Below are 19,963 nucleotides of genomic sequence, written 5' to 3'. Positions count from 1 at the left end.
TTGAAAATTACAGTGGCAAAAACTTCATTCAGCATCCCTTTAGGTACTTCAGTATGTCAAGTCCAATGTTTCTTGTTTACATATTTTTGCAGCAGGGAGAAGCCAAAATGAGGCAAAGTGGCGTTTTTGGAGGCCAGGTATGATAAAGACGTAGAAACGCGCCTCCTGAGCTACCAGATCGACAGAAGAAAGCTGGACCTAAAACTTTGCCAGCATGAAGACAACATGAAGCTGCTACACCAGAAGCATGCCGACGACGTACAATTGAGGGAAGCGGAAATGGAAATGAGAAGAATGGAAATGATGGCAGTACTTGAAGAGAGGTGGGCTAATGCAGCATACCAAGTTTCTCAACTTGAGTTGATCAAAGGACTCATTGAGGAAAAAAAAGAATAAATAATAATAGCAATAGTGTGATTGCTAAAAACGGGTCAGTATGCATTTCTTTAAAGTTGCTATGTATTGGAGAAGTCCCTTCAATGACACTTCAAGAACCTGCAACCAATACAAGTCACTGTCGGGGACAGAAAGAGGGTACGACTACCTTATGGTAATATGATATGTGCGGTTTAACGTCCCAAAACCACCATATGATTATGAAAGACGCTGTAGTAGAAGGCTTCAAAAATTTCGACCACCTAGGGTTCTTTAACGTGCCCCCATATCTCAACACACGGGCCTACAGAATTTTCGTCTCCATCGAAAATACAGCCCCCGCAGCCAGGATTCCATCCCGTGACCTACGGGGAAGCAGCCGAGTACCTTAGCCACTAGACCACCACGGCGGCGCACGGCTACCTTATGTTTAATGTGCGTCATGTCTCCTGTCTTTCTCTGAGCTCCACAAAGTAATATAATACAATGTACACTATAATTCATGAGTTGTTGGGGCTGCTGTGTGTAATGGTATGCGTTCAAGCTATTTCATGTTGTCACAGGAATCGTCATTTGTACAGGTGCAAAGTGCGCCTCAAAAGCTCTCTCTTTGGCAGCCATACAAACTAAAACGAACACAGTAGCTCTAGGTCTGTTCGATTTACCTGCACCACTTGGAGTTGGTTCACGGTTGAGCACGCAAAGTTCAGGAATTGTCCAGTGCGAGTTCCACAGTGCTGGCACAGCACAACACCTGAAACTAATGACAAGGTGCCGACAAGGTGCAGGCTTTATTTTTGTCTGCTGAATTCACACCGTTCAGCTAACACTGAACGATGACGAACTGCACATGAGGACATGCCTATTCAATCCCAACAGGATCACTTGTAAAACATAACAATCTAATAATGAAAATAAACTGTTATACTTTTTGAACTGACACATAAAAAAGCCTCTCTGTAAGCTGGCTGTGAAATTCAATTTTATTGTGATAGTTAAAAAATGCACATATCTTGAAATAGTTGTACACATTAGGTAGTATTTCATGTATAAAAGGTCCGACAAAAAAAAAAGAACGAGACTAAGTGTGCACCTTGAATAGAGTGGAATTAAAAAGAGCTGTTTTACTGACATCATCCCATACACATCCTCTATCCGCCAGTTTGAGCTTAACACCGATCCCACCAGTTGAAAATGCAGTGCCATGAGTGAACACGTGCAACCATCTTCCGAAAAAAAAATGTGTAATGTAAAAACTGAACTGATGTTCAACATCAAGTTTCTTGTGAAACTTAAATATCTTCTATGAAAACATGTCGAATAGTAAACGAGGTTTATAGAGATGAAACGTTGTCTTATGCAAGTGTGTTTGAACGGCATAAGTGGCTTTCAGGGGAGAGTTAGTGTGGAAGATGAACATTTTGTGGGCCCAAGTCAACGAGTACAGATCCAAGCATTTACAATGTGTCCGGGTGATTTGTGGTGACCGGAGATAAGTGTTCATGCAGAAGTTGTTACAGGAAAAGCTGTTCAACGCATTTTAAAGGAGCAGTGCCACCCAATGTCAAACTTGAGATGCGGCGTTCATTCGATTGCTTGGTATGCACGTTTTTTTTTTAGTGAAGCAGGAATGGCGTTTATTGTGTAGAAACTATTCTATTTTTAGCGCAAAGAGTGTCGAAAGGCTCAATGGTGCATTCAAGGCTACGAGACATTGTGTATTTTGTAGTGTTCAGCAAGGTCGTACGCCATGCCTCAGGCACTGAGCGACTTTGAGCGAGCAGCGATGACGTCATGCCTGGCAACGGCTTCACGTGCTTTGTTTTGTTCTGTTCAGTCAGTGCGTTCGTGTGAGTTCTGCGTTTTCGTGATGCTGCTTCGGGTGACTTGTCATGGAGCTGTGAGCGTCGATTTGGTAATTTCAAATTACGATCATTTCAAACTAACATGCACGCAGCGTTCGTATGTCTTCCAGCCAGCGTAACCCAAACATGCGCTGCCAGCTGCCTCATCACTGCTCTGTCCAGCGTTGAATGCAGAATCTCAGCCAAGAAGATGAAAGAACTGAGAATGATTTCCCATGCCACGATTCCGTATTCCTCAATTTTTCTATCGTTGCTACTGCACGTTGGCGATGGAGGTGAGAACGGTGGCGGTAGAAAGGCATAGCTATCCATGTCCACGCTAAGCAGAGAAAATGTCAACGGAAACTGGCGCCCACTCATGTCCACCCAATGCAGCCTTATTATTGCCTTTTTTAGCCACTAGGTTTTGGGTTCTGGCACTGCAGTGCTGCCATCACACTGAAGAACTCGACCACATGGTACAGCTCTATGCCAATGAGAACTGTCCGTGATCTATGATTAAACAAAGCACTATGGTACCTATATATATGTTAATGGCAAGAGCATGATCAGAAATAGGTGCAATAGCCAGAAGAGCATCACACCCACTTTATTCGCCTAATTTTGCTTGGTGTTTTTTTTTGTGAAAGTTAAATATTGCTGAAAGAGAACCTATTTTTGGCTCAGTTGAAGAGATTCAGGCAAAATAGAGAATTTCCTGAAGGACCTCCCAAAAACCTGATGGTAAAACTATCACCAGGCATAACAGTACTGTATGCAGAAATGTGTGAATGCTGAAGGGGACTACTTTGAAGGTGATAATGTAAAGGAAGACTGTTTTCGCAAGTACAAGAAATTATTGTGCACTCTCATGTTATTTTTTCCGATTTTGTGGCCTTTTTAAATCATGACATGAGCATCAAAGCTACTAGAGTCGAACCCTGCTACAATGAAACTGACAGGGCACAAAAATTTTGTTGTAGTAAAATAAAACATAAATATATAGCTGATCTGACCTAGCAGAAAAAGAAACGTTTTTTCTCAATAATTAAAAAAAAATGTCCGCTGCTTCCTATTCTTTCTCAGCAGTGACACGACGTGTTTCTCACCCATGCATAGCGAGGCCATGGTCAAAAGCACGCTGAAACAACACCTGAAACCACCTTAGTGAACGAACCAAACAGTTGGGTTAACACGTTAACACCAGCAGGTGTCCGCCATCAAAAGTATCAGACAACGCCGAGATATAATCAGGGTATTGTAGAGCGGCCACTTTTGCATTATTCTACGCCATTCTTATCATCAATCACTAGCGACTAGCTGATTTTGTTGATAATGCAGATGAACAGCCGCTCTAATTAGTTACCACACTGGCCAAGCACGAACATAACGATAAGCATCGGAATCGAAAAAGGCTTCGTTCCGAGGTTGCACCCAGCAGCTGCGTAGAGGAAACCTCGAACTGAGGAACTGAGCTTCAGCTACGAATTGTCTGCGGCTCAAAAGCAAACCAGTGGCAAGAGCGGGGCTAGAGTGTACTAGCAGGACAGTCTCATTACCACTGCTATCGAGCAATGGCGGCGCCCATGCTTGCTAAACAGCCCCGGTGCTCGTTGTGCCAACATGTGTTTTAGACTTCGTTGACACACTTTCAGGCTCTGAAAATGCATCGAAATGTTAAAGATTGGGTTCACTGCATAGCAATAAGTATTTGAGCCTCGAATAGCATCGTAAAATTTTGTGGAAGCGGTACGATCGAAGAAAAAGTGTTCGTTGTGGCGACTATATTTATGCCTTGACTCCTATGGACTGCTGACGGGGAATCGTGAATTTTTCATTGAAGCGGCGTTCGTTGTTGCGGATTTCGACTGCACAAGAAATTGTCATGAGAATAGAGAGAGAGTCAATAAAGTCCCGCTCATCAACACGCCAGTTAAAATAGAGCCGAACGTCTTGGTTCTTTTTTACTAGCTGCCAAAAACAAAGCTCGGCTACGCACAAATAGAAAACTGCCTTGCACAATAGACAGGGATCCATTGTATTTTCATGTCAATATGCTATGCTGGCATCTCAAATGGCACAAGGTATTCTCTGAGGGTGGGCGGAGTAACTTCAAAATATGTACACACTTGGCTGCCATACATGCAAGTACGGCAGTTTAAGAACAATGTTGCAACTTTGTACATCCGACCCTTCCACTGTCGAGTCATATTCTGTCCTTTATGGAAATCAACGAAGGCAAAGACTGCAACGACTCTCCCGAAGCCCCACTCAACGGCCTGCTGCACAGAGCTCATGCGCTTATTGAAGTTAACCTCATGGGGACGCAAAGAAGCACCTCCAAAAGGCTTGTATAGCAGTGGCCAGAGTGGGTAGGTGGGGTCTCCATATATTACGTATGTGCGGCCTTGAGTAACAGTCTTCAAGTTGCTGTAAAGGGCCGTCTCCTTTAGTATACCTGCGGAAAAAAACTGCTCAATAATACTGAACAATATATGGGATAATCAGCCATGGTATCCTGCTACAGAAACAGTCGACTTGAGCTTGCAGAGAAGAATGAGTGGTTCAGCAGTGCTATTGGACTAGTGACACCAAATTAAGTGTAGTAAAGAGAACTTGCTGAACTGCCAGTTGCAGATTTTCTCTGCTAGTTGTGCAGCTATATTTGGACTGTACCAGCTGCTTGACCACACATCTGTGCTCCATCTTGGTGGTGTGTCCAGTTAACGCTTACAGACACAGGACAGTGAAGAGCATGGCAAGGTGAAAAAGAAAAAAAACTCTGATTGTGAGACAGAGGGAAGCAGCAAGTATCTTGCTGTGTTCTGAAGATATGACTGAATATGTAAAATCGAGAAGGGTAGAGGGCTGTTGACCTCTTAAATTATTTTTCATGGCAGTGTGACGTTACTGGAAGACATCAACTAGTCGCTTGCTAGCAGCAGATCCGTATTTTTATTTATTCATATGTATATAAGGAGAGGTTGGTGCCAATGCGTGGCGCCAGCTACTTTTCTTTTCTTGCAGAAAAGCCGACATCGCACATTTTGTAGCAAACACAAGTCTATACATATGTATATATCACAACGCTCACAAAATGAGTGCACGTTTTTCAACACTCAGAGTCTACACCACACAGAAATATGTCCACACTAAATATAGGTGTGTGTGTACCACCCTGAGTTTGTTAAAAAACAAGTAATTGCGCCAATTTAGGTGTTCACACAAAACGTGAAATTTCAATAAAATGCCTAAGGTGATCTTGTCGCTTAAATACTGAACTGTTTTCAGCAAAGTTTCCCCAAAAATATCGTAGTAAAACACAAAAATACTGTTTTGAAACATACCGTGGTTAGCGACGAAGTACAGTTTTTTTTGTTTAGTACTTTTGAGCGATTTCTGATTCCTCCAGAAAGTAAACGACTGCACGCGCTGCAGTGGCTTTTAGCTTTTCTTTTGGCCATCATTTGCTTGTAATGCACATTAGCAACCATAAGACAGAAATCGTCCCGTGACCTTGACAGTGATTTGGGCAATTAAGGCAGCACCCGAAACATAGAGTTCATAAACTCACAGTAACTGCGTTGACAAGTTGACATGATGTTCATTGCAGTGAGTCATGCTAATGCTCTGCGATAGAAACTTTCAAATCAAAGATAATATTTTGGATGTGTTTGCTTACTCCGGTGTGGGGAGAGCGTTAAATACACTGCATACTAAGGAAAGCAAAAATGTTGCTTTTGAGATGTCTTGAATCATGTTAGTACACTTTTATGCTGCATACCAAGAAATAAAATAATGTCACTTGCAGGACATCTAAAATTGTGTAACTGCTCTTTTGAGACACCTTGTCAAATGTCAAGGGCAAGAAGTGGTTGGAAAAGAATAAGCCAATAAAAGATGAAAAATTTCAACTGCTTTAAGCCTAGTGAAGAAGTAACATTACTAGTTGAACGTTTGTTTTTGCGAGGTTAGTAATAAATAGGGGCGTCCATAGTGAAACGTAGTAATGACCGAATACACATTGAATAGTGATCATACCCTAGTTCATACCTAATTGAGTACTATTCAAATAGTAGTTGAACAGAAAGGCACCCATTTCCAAGACAATCGTAGAGTGCCACAACATCTAATTCCAAGCAAATATCCACACTTTAACGAATTAACATCGCCATAATATTTGACCACTTAATTATACCATTATGTGAACTGATAGTTTACATACAGCAGCATACAGCCTTTGAAGTATTTTTTTTTCATTTGTATGACGAACATATAAGGTACATCAATATTAAAGGAGGCACTTTGTCACCAGCTCTTGAATAACATTCCTTATCATGAATCTGATGGTAATGAATTGAGGTTACACTTTTTTCAGCAACACTGAAGTTTAAAGCAAAAGTTTGTTATTGCGGTCATTACTGAGGTCTTGGTAGTCCCGTAAAAGTGTGAAATGAATGTATCTTCACAATTCATTCATTTAAACAAGAGTTTTGATCTTTTGCTCTTCTAAAACTTTGTTGCTTTGACATTTCGCCATTGGTTATTTGCGAATAATTAAAAAGAACTAAAAAATATTCGGTAGTTTCAATAAACTCCAAATATTCATTCAATTAAAACACCAAATGGAACAAAACACTGTTGAATTTGCATTTAGAATTTTTGAATAGTCAAACACCCTTGTTATATTATTTGAGTGCAGACACAAATTAACAAATGCGTACATATGTGCCGTCTGAAGTAAAGGTGTCTGTTCGAGCTGGTACATCATCATTTCATGATGAATTCACTTGCCAAAAAAGAAGTGTTAAGCATCAAGTGGGTACAATTATACAAAGTAGCATGCTTTTGAAATTAACCTACATGAATGTTTTATTATAGAGGTGCATGCTACCTTGCCAGGACATGCCATTGTGTTTAAAGCAAAATGTTTCATTAACAACATAGTACTCCGTAGGGCATTTCAGTTAGTTTGGTACCCTTGCAGGAGAAATTGGAGGAAAGTTCACATACCAGCATCATGACAATGGCCTTGGAATGGCCCATTCAACTGACAGGTTATGCCATTTGCGCACATCAATGCCTGAAACTTGAAAGCATGATAGCGTTTGTGCCCAGAAAAATAGTCTTCTTGGCTAGTTGATGGTCGACAAATTCGTCTAGCTGTTCCGTCCATAAATCCCCAGCAATTCTTCAATGGGGCACCTTTCCTGTGCACAGCCTGAAAAATGAAATTCCCGCTGCAAAAAGCAACACATAGCCCGACGTTCCGAGATCGAAATAAGTATAAGCTAAATTTTTCGCAATAAATGAAGATGCTTAAGGTGTAGTAGCTCTACCTGATAGGGCGTGTGTTTTGCACTTAATGTTTAGCATCACTGCAACAGGAATTCAGATCTATCTACCACAGAAGAAACGCATTCAATGACACATACATGAAGAATTTCACTTATCACATTTTCAATAACAAGTGGTTTCTGTTAATCTGTCCTTATAATTATTCATTGATATTAATCGCTAACACCTTTTATGCTGGTAGTTGGCATCAGGTACTGTGTCTGTTGAAGTAATGGAGTAAACTGCATGCAAAAGTAGGTTGCTGACACAGCACAGGCAGTTATACAGAGCGATGGTGCTAACCTTGGAAGGCAGGCTGGTAATCGGCACAACACTTATATCTTTTGGTTTGAATGGAACTCGTTTTTCTGCGAACACTGATTAAACAAAGCGGTAAATCAAATTAGAAATTGCCTCGTTGTGCAGGAAAGTCAGAGAAATATTTCAAATGGCATTGGTACAGCAAGAAAGAAAACTGATCTATAAGGCATTGTTACAGTACAGTTGTTCTGACACTGACTACATCATGAGGTTTTTCTTGGGGCAGTAATGCTAATGAGGAGGCAAAATAATGAAGGAGTAGGTATCTGGTTCACAGAAATAACTGCTTTACAGTGTTGGGAATAAAGGGGATGTCTCCTGTGCTTTTTTCAAAGCATGCTAGGAAATAATAATAGCATTGACGATAAGTTCACGTATTAAATTATTGCGGCAAAAGATTACTTAGAAGATGATGTTGTTGCTACGACATTGGTAGGGTTGAGGGGCGATTTATTGTGCAACGGTGTGCTATGAGTATATAAAGCCAGAGCCTCATTTTTCCTTCATATTGACGAATTAGAATTGAGTGATTTGTGGGATTTAATGTCCCGAAACCACGATATGATTATGAGAGAGGTTGTATTGGAGGGCTCCGGAACTTTCGACCACCTGGGTTTTTTTAACGTGCACCCAATTCCGGGTACACGGGCCTACAACATTTCCGCCTTCATCAGAAAATGCAGCCGCCGCAGCCGGGATTCTATCCGGCGACCTGCGGGTCAGCATCCGAGTACCTCAGCAACTAGACCACCACGGCGGGGCACGAATTAGATTTAATGACCTCTACCGAAACAGAGAGATGTAGTGCGGCGAAGCATAAATATAGCATTAAAGGCAGTCATGCAGTGCAACAGCAACAGCACACCTTCTTACCTGAGAAAACAGCTCCAGTGATTGCAGTTTGAGCCAGTTGTGCACTGTAACGTCCGCAGGGAGGCGCGTGAAGTAGTAATCTATGTGGGCTAAAACTTTAGACACCACACTTGATATTACCGAGCTGTGGCGCCTGAAGAAGAGCTCCAGCTCACAGAGACAATTCGGGTAATCTAGACGCCGCAACGTCATGCACAGCGCCTCGCGACCAGAAATTGGAACCTGTTGAGCGCTCATGACCTCTTCGGGAATCATCAAGGCTTCCGTCAAATCTTCAAGGTCTCCTTTTTGAAATCTGAACGAGCGGCAGCAGTGAAGTCCGTTCCATCCAAATGGAGAAGGCCGTTTATCTGGAGGTCACGCCGCAGTGCAGTTCGGAGCAAATACATATTTCCGATTTCGTTCCATCGCAAAGTTCGCAGGAGCAGTTGGTCGTGAAACACGCTGTACGGCATCGTTGATGCATACACAAGAACAGCAAATGACCAACACATCAACGAGATCGACGGATCGCTGCGACCGATGCCACAAAGAAGCACACAAAAAGTAGGCATGAGTCGCTTGACGCTTGTGTCAGCAACTTGTGATGCCGATTTTGATGCCAATAACCGTGATGCTGATGTTTTCTTCATAGTTAAGTTTAAATTATAGCGCAAGTAAAGAAAACAAACATAATGTTCCATTTTGTAACAAAAAATTTATTGGCACTGTCCATCTTTTTTTATTTTGAGATTTATTCAGTAATCGCGTAAACTTTCTGTTTTGCGCAAACGCACATGCCGCGGCCACTGCCGCGAAGGCATTGCGGCCGTTTTTTGGGCGTGTTTTGGGTGGTACGGGCTAAAAGTGCAAAAATCTCGTTTCAACGCTATCCGGCTTGATGCCCTCCGGCAACCCCGTATACGCAAAAGCGTACCAGAGTGCCGTACAGACTAAAATCCTCTAGTTGTGGCAGCGCAGACACCATGCCCACTCCCAAAAACCAGATTTTCGAGATAGGAGCGTGCCTTCCTTCTCCGCCTGCACATCGACTGCTACCACAGGGCGGAACGTGTGCACAGACAGTTGGGACGGGGAAACTCAAACTGCCGTCATTGCCCGCAGCGCGAAACACTCTATCCCATAATCTTCGAGTGTGAGGATTATTTGGATGCACGCAGATCACTCTTCGGTGGGACTCTCCACCACCACTTTTGATGTCATTCTCTTTCTCCTCCGTGCGCACGCATGCCTGGTCAAGCGCGTGCACACTGCCCACATCACCTTCTTCAAGACTTCTGCGCTCTTTGAGCGCTTGTGACCTCAAGGAACTTTAGCGTCTCCCCATCGAGGTCTGCTGCAATCCTATGAGTCAGTGCTACAGACCAAGCTTTTCTCGTTTAGAGATTGCGCGTTTCGGTGAGTGCTTCACGCGCTCTCTACAACGCGCCAATCTAACCCGTTGGCCTCCTTGGAGCGACGATACCTATCCGGCCTACTTTGGGGCTTTCCTAGTCAGCTGCACATGGCGCGTGGGGGCATGTGAGTCCATTATGGGAAGCAGATTGAATGACCTTCACATATCTCTTTTTCTCTCCTCCAATCTTATCCGGTCTATATCTTTTATTTCCTATGCCCCATTTTCGTGCCGACCTGTTGAGGTGTCCTCGTAAGGAGAGACAGTTTCGGGTCGGCACATTTCTCTTCTTTTGTTATAACTACTTATATATATCTTCCCGCGGTTATTGTGTTGTTACTACGATACAACTACGGAGAACTAAATACCAAATAGAGCTCTTGTTATATGCAGTCAGAAACCATTTGCTCTCCTAGCTCTTCTCTGGCGCAACGTGCTCCTTGTTGTGATCGGTGAGCCCGCCTTTACCGCGAACGCTGAGATGAAAGAAAGGCAGCCGCCGAGAAGGAGGAACGCGCAAATACCCCGCTGTATTTCATGTATTGGGAGGTGCGTGGTAGTAATTACTTCAGGCACCACTGCTGTCACTTGTGCCGGTGCGGAAATGCGACACGTGGCGCCTTTGTACACGGAAGCAGCAAAGCCATTTCCACCGAAGACGGATTTCAGACCACCACGCTGTGCATTTATGGCTGAGAGGTCACCGACGCTCAAATCAACGCCAGATGACCAACCACATGTCATTGTAGTTGCTTTGCCAGCGACCACCGTTCAACAGTGTCGGTGGTCAGCCCGAGCAGTGACACGATGGACTCGTTGCATCCCGTTTGCTGGTAGCACGATTCCCCGGATGCGAAAGCGTGGCCGGAACAATATATGTTTTGTGTAGTGATTGTGCTGTGTGCAGACGAGCTCTGTCGTCTACTGGAGTTCTGCCTTTCCAGTGCGTACTTTTTCTACAAAGGGGCTATTTTCAAGCAGAACAGTGGAACCACGATGGGAGCTTCCATGTCCGTCATGATGGCGAACCTGACCATGGAGTACATAGAAGAGAAAGTACTCGGCTCCTTCTCGGCGCGACCCAAGTTTTTTCTGCGTTATATGGACAATTGCTTCTGCACCATTAAGGTCTGAAGTTGAAAACTTCAGACAGCACATAAATACCGTGCACCCAGCCATACAATTCACGACCGAGTGTGAAAGCGACCACTGCCTGTCCTTTCTCGACGTCCAGGTGGCAAAAAAGCACAACGGCCTTGAGTTCTCCATTCATAGGAGAACCAACGCACACTGGCCGCTACCTTCAATTCGATTCTTTCCACCCCACTTGGCACATGGCCTCGGTTGTGACCACGCTACTCGAGAGAGCAAGGAATTTGTGCTGTAAAGACACAGAGTAGAAGAAAGAAGACGCCCGCGTAATTTCGGACCAAAGAAAAAACGGATACCCAAATAACTTCATTCGAGCCGACACCCACTGTGCAGAGCGAGAGGATACGAAAAACCCAATTGATTTTAATTGGCAGCCCCCCGAAACGCGTACCGGTTCGATACGTTCAGGGAACGAGCGAGATGTTGGCGCGGATCTTCAAGGAGGAAGGGCTTCGCATCGCGCACGTGCCTTCGTGTACGCTGGGCTGCCTCCTCCCCCACCCGAAAGACCGGCCAACAATAGACAGGACCCCCGGTGTCGTTTAAAATATTCCATGCACCGAGTATCCCTCGTCGTATATCGGCGAGACGAAAAACCTACCGGAACGACTGAAGCAACACGCGAACGATGTGCGGAAGTTCTACAAAGAGCGCAGCGCAGTCGCCGAACATGCTGCGACGTTGGATCACCAGATGAATTTCGAAGCGACGGTCATCCTTGAAAGCGAACCACTGGAGGAGAAGGTTTGTTACTCGAGTCGTGGCACATCCAGAGCACAGCCCGTAACATCAACTGCTCTCTCGGAACCCTTCCCCCATTGTATACACACGGACTGCACTCGAGAGAGAGATAGGGGGGGGGGTCATTATCCATCCCGTGAGTGCTTTGAAGACGCCGCTGCTACTTAGCCTCCGCAGTCACCCCTGAGGAAGGAAATAAGTCAGTTTCGAAACGTCGGGTTCCTTCAAAACTTTTGGTTGGAGACCAAATCATCTCCCATGTTTTGTGAAGTGTGTGTGCGTATGTTGGGGCCGTTGCCGGCAAAATTGCTTTCAACAGTGGTAACCTGATTGGGTAAAAACGGCTTTCCCCGTTTCGCTACGCCTCGTGTCAAGGGATTGTGAAAGGTTACAAAGGGGCAGGCGAATGCCTGAGAGTCAGTTTCTGTTTCGAATTATTGTTCTGTAACTATGTAACTAAACCTCTCGTACTCTTCATCGGCTCTTCAGCCCAGTTACCTCCAAAAGCAGCTCTTTGAGAGCGAGAGGTTCGCGACAGCCTGCCTGGCCACGAAAAGACCTTGGCAGTCGGGAAAACCTGAACCTCAATATCCGCTAGATCGCCAAATCTAAGGGTCTTTATGTCCGCTATCGAAAAGGATATACATACTTTCTTTCCATCCCTTAAAGCGGCGAACGTCATAGTTAGCTGCCTCACAGTTGTGTACTGCGGAACACTGAGGTGCCCGAATTAAGGCATCCGCCATTCCTGTTTTTTTTTTCAATAAATGTTTGCCTTAAGATTTGCATTTTTGTTTTTCAATTACCATTGTAAGCGTTCGTTAAGGCTTACTGACTTGGTATAAAATAAATTGCTACTCATACTTTGTGTGCAAGCTGTAGTTCTGTGAGTTTAGCCAATGCATGCTCGTAATATTTAGCTTTATTCTCTAATATGCTGTATTCATAGTACATGAAGTCAAATAACTTTGCCAGATTGTGTAGCAAATCTGCATCGGTGCTCGCTGTAAATAGAAAGCATTTATTAGGCCCGAGAGCAAACACTGACGTCACTTCGGTGGCGGCAATGTGACGGCACGGCAAGGGCACCATTATCCGCCGCCGCTTGTCTCCTTTTGCCGCCCTGGCCACATACCCGCTCTTGAGCGATACGTTGGTGATTACTGCTCAATTGCGTGACGCAAATATCTCAAGATACAAAGTTAATCATAACTAGCAAAAATTATCGAGGCTGTGAAAAGTTTGCATAATTTAACTTAGAATAGGCAAACTGCCATCCGAATGCCAAATGTACTGTGAAAACTGCTGTTTTCATTGCGCACACCAAGAAATGGGTGCTATAGGAAGAAATATGCTTAGTGGTGCTAACATGATTACAACTAGGCATAGGCTCCCGAATGGGAAATAATGTGTGCAGAAATATCACAAATAAATTAGAATATTTGCAATTCCTTAAATACATTGCGCTTTGCCGTGAAAGTTACGCCTGCGTCTGCGAAAACTCTAAATGATTACAATGAATGGAGCTTTCTCCAACGGGAGACCTTACATGAATATGACTGCCATAAGCACGGACTTAAAATATTCGGAAAATAAAAAGTTTACTGCAACACACAACAATTCCGGAAATTTTGGGATATGTCTGTTTACTCGGATTATATGTACATGTTTCTTCGCAACAGTTGCCAGGTATCGTGTAGTTGTATACCCTTTTTTTCTGAAATGCTTGGGTGATCTGCGGCCGCGTCACAAGCAGGACTGTTCGCTTCACACAGGAGCACCGCTGATATCAGAAATTCCAACTCAAACACCGGGAAGTCGAAATGAACCTTTTCGATGCCAAAGTCAGCGAATTGGCCCAAGTAATATATAAACAACCTTGCCTTGATAAGGCGACGAGAGCTGGTCTCATAAGTCATGACCCCATACAGAAAATTAGCTTCAAAGAAAATTAGTTTGTGAGGTGCATATCTAAACTCGTAGTGACGAGTGCTTGCTGTGATTCTACATGAAGATATAACCTGATCTCAATGAGAATTATTTTCCTCACACAACCTCAATTGCACTTACCCTCATTAAGTTGGTGAAATGAAGCTTCAAGTTTCTTGCGTGGGAAACATGAAATTGAACGACATGTTTAGTGAGCATGTGCACAAGAAAAACAGACACAATAGCGGCGATGGCATTCCAGGGTGAGCGCATATGTATACGATGTATTTTGCGAAACTCGATAATGCAAGCGGGCGTGGGTCTTAGCACACCAGCGGAAAGTGTGTCCATATACGTGGATTCCTTCAATAAAAATACCACTACAGGAGGGTAAATCCTCATATATGCTATAGGAATCACCCATGAACCCCTCAACCTAATGGCCTAAATATTGTGTTTTGCGTCCCAAAACCGCATGATTATGGGCCAATGAATGTTGTACTCAAGCAGAAGTGTTTTTATTTGCTATTCACACCCGCTGGAATGCGGCTGCCGTGGCCAAGATTGTAATCCATTATTGGGGTTATCAGCGCGACACAGACCTTTTCACCTCTTCTATATATTGCCTATGGTCGAGTGCGTGATTGTGCAGAAGCAAAAGTAAACAATTATTGTTTTACCAGAAAATATACATATTTTGTTTCCCTCCGTCATGTACAGCTTCAGAGGAGCAGAAAGTGAACTAAAACAGCGGAACAGAGCACGAAGCGAGAGCGTGATTATTTTTACGCTTGCGGCGGCGGGCATCGGAGAGTCCGTGACGTGCGTCACCCAGGGCCCCCACCAGGAGGCGCCACTCCAACTTCTCGGGGCTAATTGCTAACGGTGTATGATTTCTTTTGACAGCTTGAAACTTCCATGAAAGTGTCTCTTTACAATTCACAAGCAATTCCGTCTTGCACGTGCTAACGAGAACTGGTAAACTCGCGTTCAACTCCTTTGGGAGTTGAACGCAATGGCGCCATACTGTTCTTAGTACGTATTTCGAATCCTTAGTGCATGAAACCTTTTGAAATTTGCTATGAACCCGCTATAAATGGGCTTAAGAGAATAGGTGCAGTAGTGTGTGTGCCTCTTGTAGTGGTGTACCAGCTTAGCTTTCAACCATGGAGCCATTATGACAATTACAAATTCTGACGCCCATTGGCAATGGACGTTGTACCACTCAATATTTCTGCAATATTTAATTTTGCATTGTGAAGTATGTATACTGGACGCGTGTGTTTGTGAAGTATGAAAGCTAATTTCACTGCGTTTCAAAGGAGAGAAAGTTCTTATTACTGTTTTAACAAGCAGAGGCATGGCCGTGTAGTGGAAAATCCGCTTGCCACGCAAACGAGCCACACTCGGACCCCAACAGCTCTGGTTCGGTCCCTACTGAGATCCATGCTTTTTTTATCATTTATTTATTTTATTTGCACCGTTTTTTCTTTCTCGGTCATGCATAAGATCATTTTTCGTTCACAAGCATAGAAACTGCAATATCTGCGAAACGAGCTCTTTAACGCTGTCGCATTAATAAAGTTACCAGCTTTACTGACTGCCTGTCACTAAGTAGTAACAGTGGTTGTATTGTTACTTACTCTTACTACCTTCTGGTGTGTTGTAAGTGCACGTAGTGAATGACGTAGTAGTAAGTTAACAACCTTGTCGTTAACCTTTTGCAGTTCTTAATTATGTAGTGAATGTTGAGCCTCCTATTATTGCGAAAGCAAATATATGGACACTCTCGGCAATATTTTGCCGCCGGCGTCGATGTCATGCACCATATATGTTTACGTATCTATATATGTAAAAACGCAAAAAATAGAAAAAAAAACACCCTGCCGCGATGAATCGAGCGTGGGACCTCTGCGTCGTGAAAGCGAGGCGTTAACCAGTAAGCTACCCCGGAAAACATTCTTCTCCACTCAAACGGCAAGCTAATTATATCTACCACTTACCGCTTCTGTGTTTCGGACATTACCAGAAAGATGGCGCAATGAGCGCACGTTGCCACATCGCGCAACGGCACCCGCTCTAATCTTCTACGTGTAGTTTGCCCGGCATAGAAAGGGGAATCTACGCTCCTCGCGTGCCCTTATCTCGCGGTGGCGAAGAGGGGAAGATCGTACGCCTTGGCTTGCCTCGGGCTTTACGTGGAACAATTCTGCTGCAGATACTGGGCGCGCAAAGGTCACTGCATTTATTGCAGTCTCTGTTCGCGAAAAGCTCGCGCTTTTCAGACTCAGCGAAGTAACAAATGAGACGCTTGTTTGCGTGCATCCGTACTTGTGGGTACGTTTCGTGTGTAATTTCTGCGCCAGACATGCGAGGAACGTTTCGATCTGATTTCCATTTTGCGCCTAACCTTTCAAAGTGTTGCTATCACGTTCATTGCTTCGCCTTTGCAGCAAAGCTGTGACTTTTTACTACTTCAAAGTCAGTAAGCACAATACAAATTTGTTAAAAGTGTGTGTCGTAATGATGCATGTCATCTACAGTTATCTACATTCTTGCTTTACTTCAGTTGTACCAGAAACTCGCCTGTAGGCCATCCATATTTTAAAATCACGGCACAATTGATGTGCTCATGACTTCTGTGTACCACTTACAGTAATCATAGAGCAAGTACAGCTGTTGTCACGCATATTGACTATGAACTCTTTACCTGTGCGTAGCGGATAGCGGCCTGAAGCTGTCTCGCAGCCGGTGCCATCTCAGGCTTGTCCTCTGCCAAAGCAGCTGCTACCTGGAGGGCCTCATCGTATGCTTGTCCGCTTTGGTATAGCGCTTGTGCACGGCTCAACGCGTAACGTGGCTCTTCTGGGCAAAGGGTACACAGCTGCTCGTAACATGAGGCCGCCTGCTCGAACTCCTGCAATGGAGCAAGAATTCAAACTGCAAAAACAACAATCTATGATAAATTTGGCACTCTGCTGGTTAAGAGGAGTGCGGCTCGTGGTTTCTTCCACTACATGTTATTGCTTCGCAGTCTTGATGGAGCGGTCAAATGCCTGATGCTGATGCAGACAGCTTGTGTTATCTTGGCGCGCGCACACAAACACACACACACACAAACACACACACACACACACACACACACACACACACAGAGAGAGAAAGAGATGAACGGCCGCATGAATGCATGCATGCCGGCAAGTAGGCATACATGCATACATATTGCTACGCGTGTTTCTTTATACCGTTTTGACGTATTTGGTATTCGCCTACAATGTCCGTAAGCAAACTGCAGTGCAAACCGCTCCTGTGGTGTTCGAAAAGATTCAGGACTTTGGTAGGTCAATTTGTTAAGATTGCCTGCATGACACGAACACTCAAGCTTATTCTAGAGCTCTCGCGATTACAATTGATAAAGCTGTAAAATTTGACGCATGATGTATAAAAGACGGCGTGTTCCAACGATGATCAGAATAAAGACGGCCGACCATCTGTTTGCCGCTGTTTATGCTAGTGTGTAGCTAAAGTTTGACCTACAGTTTCTATGTCAGAAGTTCGGCCAAACAAAGGGTGTCTTCTCCGACGTCACTACCTGTGACGCAGCACCCATGCATGCATATATATAATCTAGAGAACAGATTTGGTAAAGAGGACATAACATCTCGAGGTCGAGGCACACGGTATAGCAGAACAGTAAAATATGCTGGCGTTAACTAAATAAGCCGTGAATGAATGATTTCTATAACAAACTTCACATTTATGCCGCTTCAAAAAAAGAAATTGTGAGAGCATTGTAAGAATATCGCGTTTCCCTGATTTTCGAGAGTCTAGGACAGATTTCTACTGACGGAATTCCTTGGTTATATTTCTATACCTGTGCTTGGTAGTGACAAAATGCAAGCAGCGACAGCGCAGCACGGCTTCCCAACGCCCCCTGTCGGCGACTGCAGTCCGCCAACGCTGAGGCAGCTTCGATGAGTCGGCCTTCGCGGATGAGGCCATAGATGACGCTGGTGTATTCGCCGTCCCGTATGGGGCGCGCCCACGATGCCATGTCTGCAAGTGAAGTACATATAAAAGCGAAAATAAATCTAGTGACCACATATTACGCCAAACACATCTATTCAAATGAATAATGGCAACCTTACATAGCCGATCACGTCACTGCAGCCCTCCACTAAGTGTATGCTTTAGTTAAGTCAGATAACGAAAATTTGTATCTTTTCGAAGCTTTCTTTAGGGCCAAACATATTGCTCAATATGGTAGCACAAGTGCAGAAATGATAGCGGAAATGATAAAAGAAGTAAGTTTCACTCCTACGAGACTTGCAGAACCCCTATTTGTTATTATAGCATCATGTATGAAAGCTCTTCCAGAAAAGGCCTCACGCAGGCCATCGCCGTGTATATGTAGAGGCGCTTTTGTGAAGCCTTAGGCGGAAACGAAGTGTGGGCGTCAGCATCGAATTTCACCACAACAGGTGGAAGTGCGCAGGGCTAATTCATATAGCAGATGCGCTGCACATTTTCGCGCTGCTAATACTAAACCAATGAAGTTTCAGACACCGCTTTCTGTCCAATAAAAACACGCGCACTCCACAAGGCTGTTGGGCGTTTTCCCTGCGCTGGTTTTAGGACAGGTATAACCTAGTGTTTGAATCGTTTTTCTTTTCAAATAAAACAATCGTAAGTGTCATGTGCACTGAAAAAATAAAGTGCTTGGTATAGCATAGAGATGTAAAATTGCCCTGTAACCCCCAGTGGTCAAAATTTCTGAAGCTGTCCACTACGGCGTCTCTCATAATCATATGGTGGTTTTGGGAAGTTAAACCTGACACATCAATCAATCACATATCAATCAAAATCGCCTCGGGGGGTAATGATTCCCAATGATTGGGTCGTTTAAAGGGATGCTGAAAAAGAGGTTCGAGCGCAAAAAAATAAAAAAGTGATACAAAAGAGGAGAACGCGACTACAGGTATAGTATAGCTCATGTAGTCCTGTTAACCACTTGTGGCTGATTCCTGTTTGCGCTCACATCTACTACAGTTTAAACTAACGCTTTTAAGTCATTTAACGAAAGACACAGTATAATAAACGTACAAATTAGGTGAGATTACTAAACTTTATTCTCAAAACTAATACCGTTTATCTGATCATTGCAGGTTTGTTGATAGCACAGAAATTCGAGGTGCAGCTTTTCATTTTTGGTAAATTTCGCGCCGAATGCATGAAACGGGATGTCACAGATTTCAAAGCGTACCTAACCTCTTTCTGGGACACTGGCTCAATGAATTTTTCTGGAATTTTGTAAGCTCATACCATGTATCCCAAACATGGTCACTGCTGAGCCGCAGGTCGCGGGAACGAATCCCGGCTACGGCGGCTGCATTTTCGATAGAGGCGGAAATGTTGTAGGCCCGTGTGCTCATATTTGCGTGCACGTTAAGGAACCCCACGTGGTCTAAATTTCCGGAGCCCTCCACTACGGTAAGTCTCAAAATCATATTGTGGTTTTGTGACATTCAACCCCCAATATAAATAAATCATTACCATGGTTTCTGTGTTTTTTTTTCTTTTTAGTCATTATGTACACTGTACACGAGAACTAGCTGCATTAAGCTTTATAGTGGTTTCATACTACCGGAATTATGACCGTACTCTCCCACGACACACAATCGGTGTACTACACAATCGGTGTAGTAAGGGTCTAAGACCAGAATTCTACTTCATTGGGAAGTTACGTAAATAAAAGGTTGGAGAAACAATGTTAATTCACGATCTGATACCGTTTATCACCAACGAGGGAGACCAACACAAAACTCCCGTTTGCTCCATTGATTTAGTGAGTCTCAGAGTGCGTGAACTTCTTGAAATATGTTTTCGAGCTGTAAGGTTGCAGCGCATGCAGGTCCGAGAAGCCGACGCCTCAGGGGGTCGTCGGTAGAGTTGGCTTGAAGGCGGTGACAGCTTCCCTGAATTATTGATTTGGGAG

General features: G+C 44.0%; 1 protein-coding gene across 7 annotated transcripts in view; it reads right to left on the bottom strand.

Annotated features, from left to right (window-relative positions):
* Ttc30 (tetratricopeptide repeat domain 30) overlaps positions 1-19,963 on the bottom strand; it is a 199,987-nt gene that overhangs the window by 110,203 nt on the left and 69,821 nt on the right. For all 7 annotated transcript variants that reach the window (XM_075880721.1, XM_075880723.1, XM_075880718.1 and 4 more), the window contains 2 exons: positions 17,843-18,024; positions 16,679-16,885 (listed from right to left, as the gene is read on the bottom strand). In XM_075880721.1, the coding sequence (XP_075736836.1) occupies positions 16,679-16,885; positions 17,843-18,022 (387 nt within the window). In that variant the 5' untranslated portion in view covers positions 18,023-18,024. The remainder of the gene's footprint in view (positions 1-16,678; positions 16,886-17,842; positions 18,025-19,963) is intronic.

This window comes from Rhipicephalus microplus, chromosome X (assembly GCF_043290135.1).
Source record: "Rhipicephalus microplus isolate Deutch F79 chromosome X, USDA_Rmic, whole genome shotgun sequence".
NCBI lineage: Eukaryota > Metazoa > Arthropoda > Arachnida > Ixodida > Ixodidae > Rhipicephalus > Rhipicephalus microplus.
The sequence above is the reverse complement of the archived record's forward strand: the minus strand, read 5'-3'. Positions and strand labels throughout refer to the sequence as shown.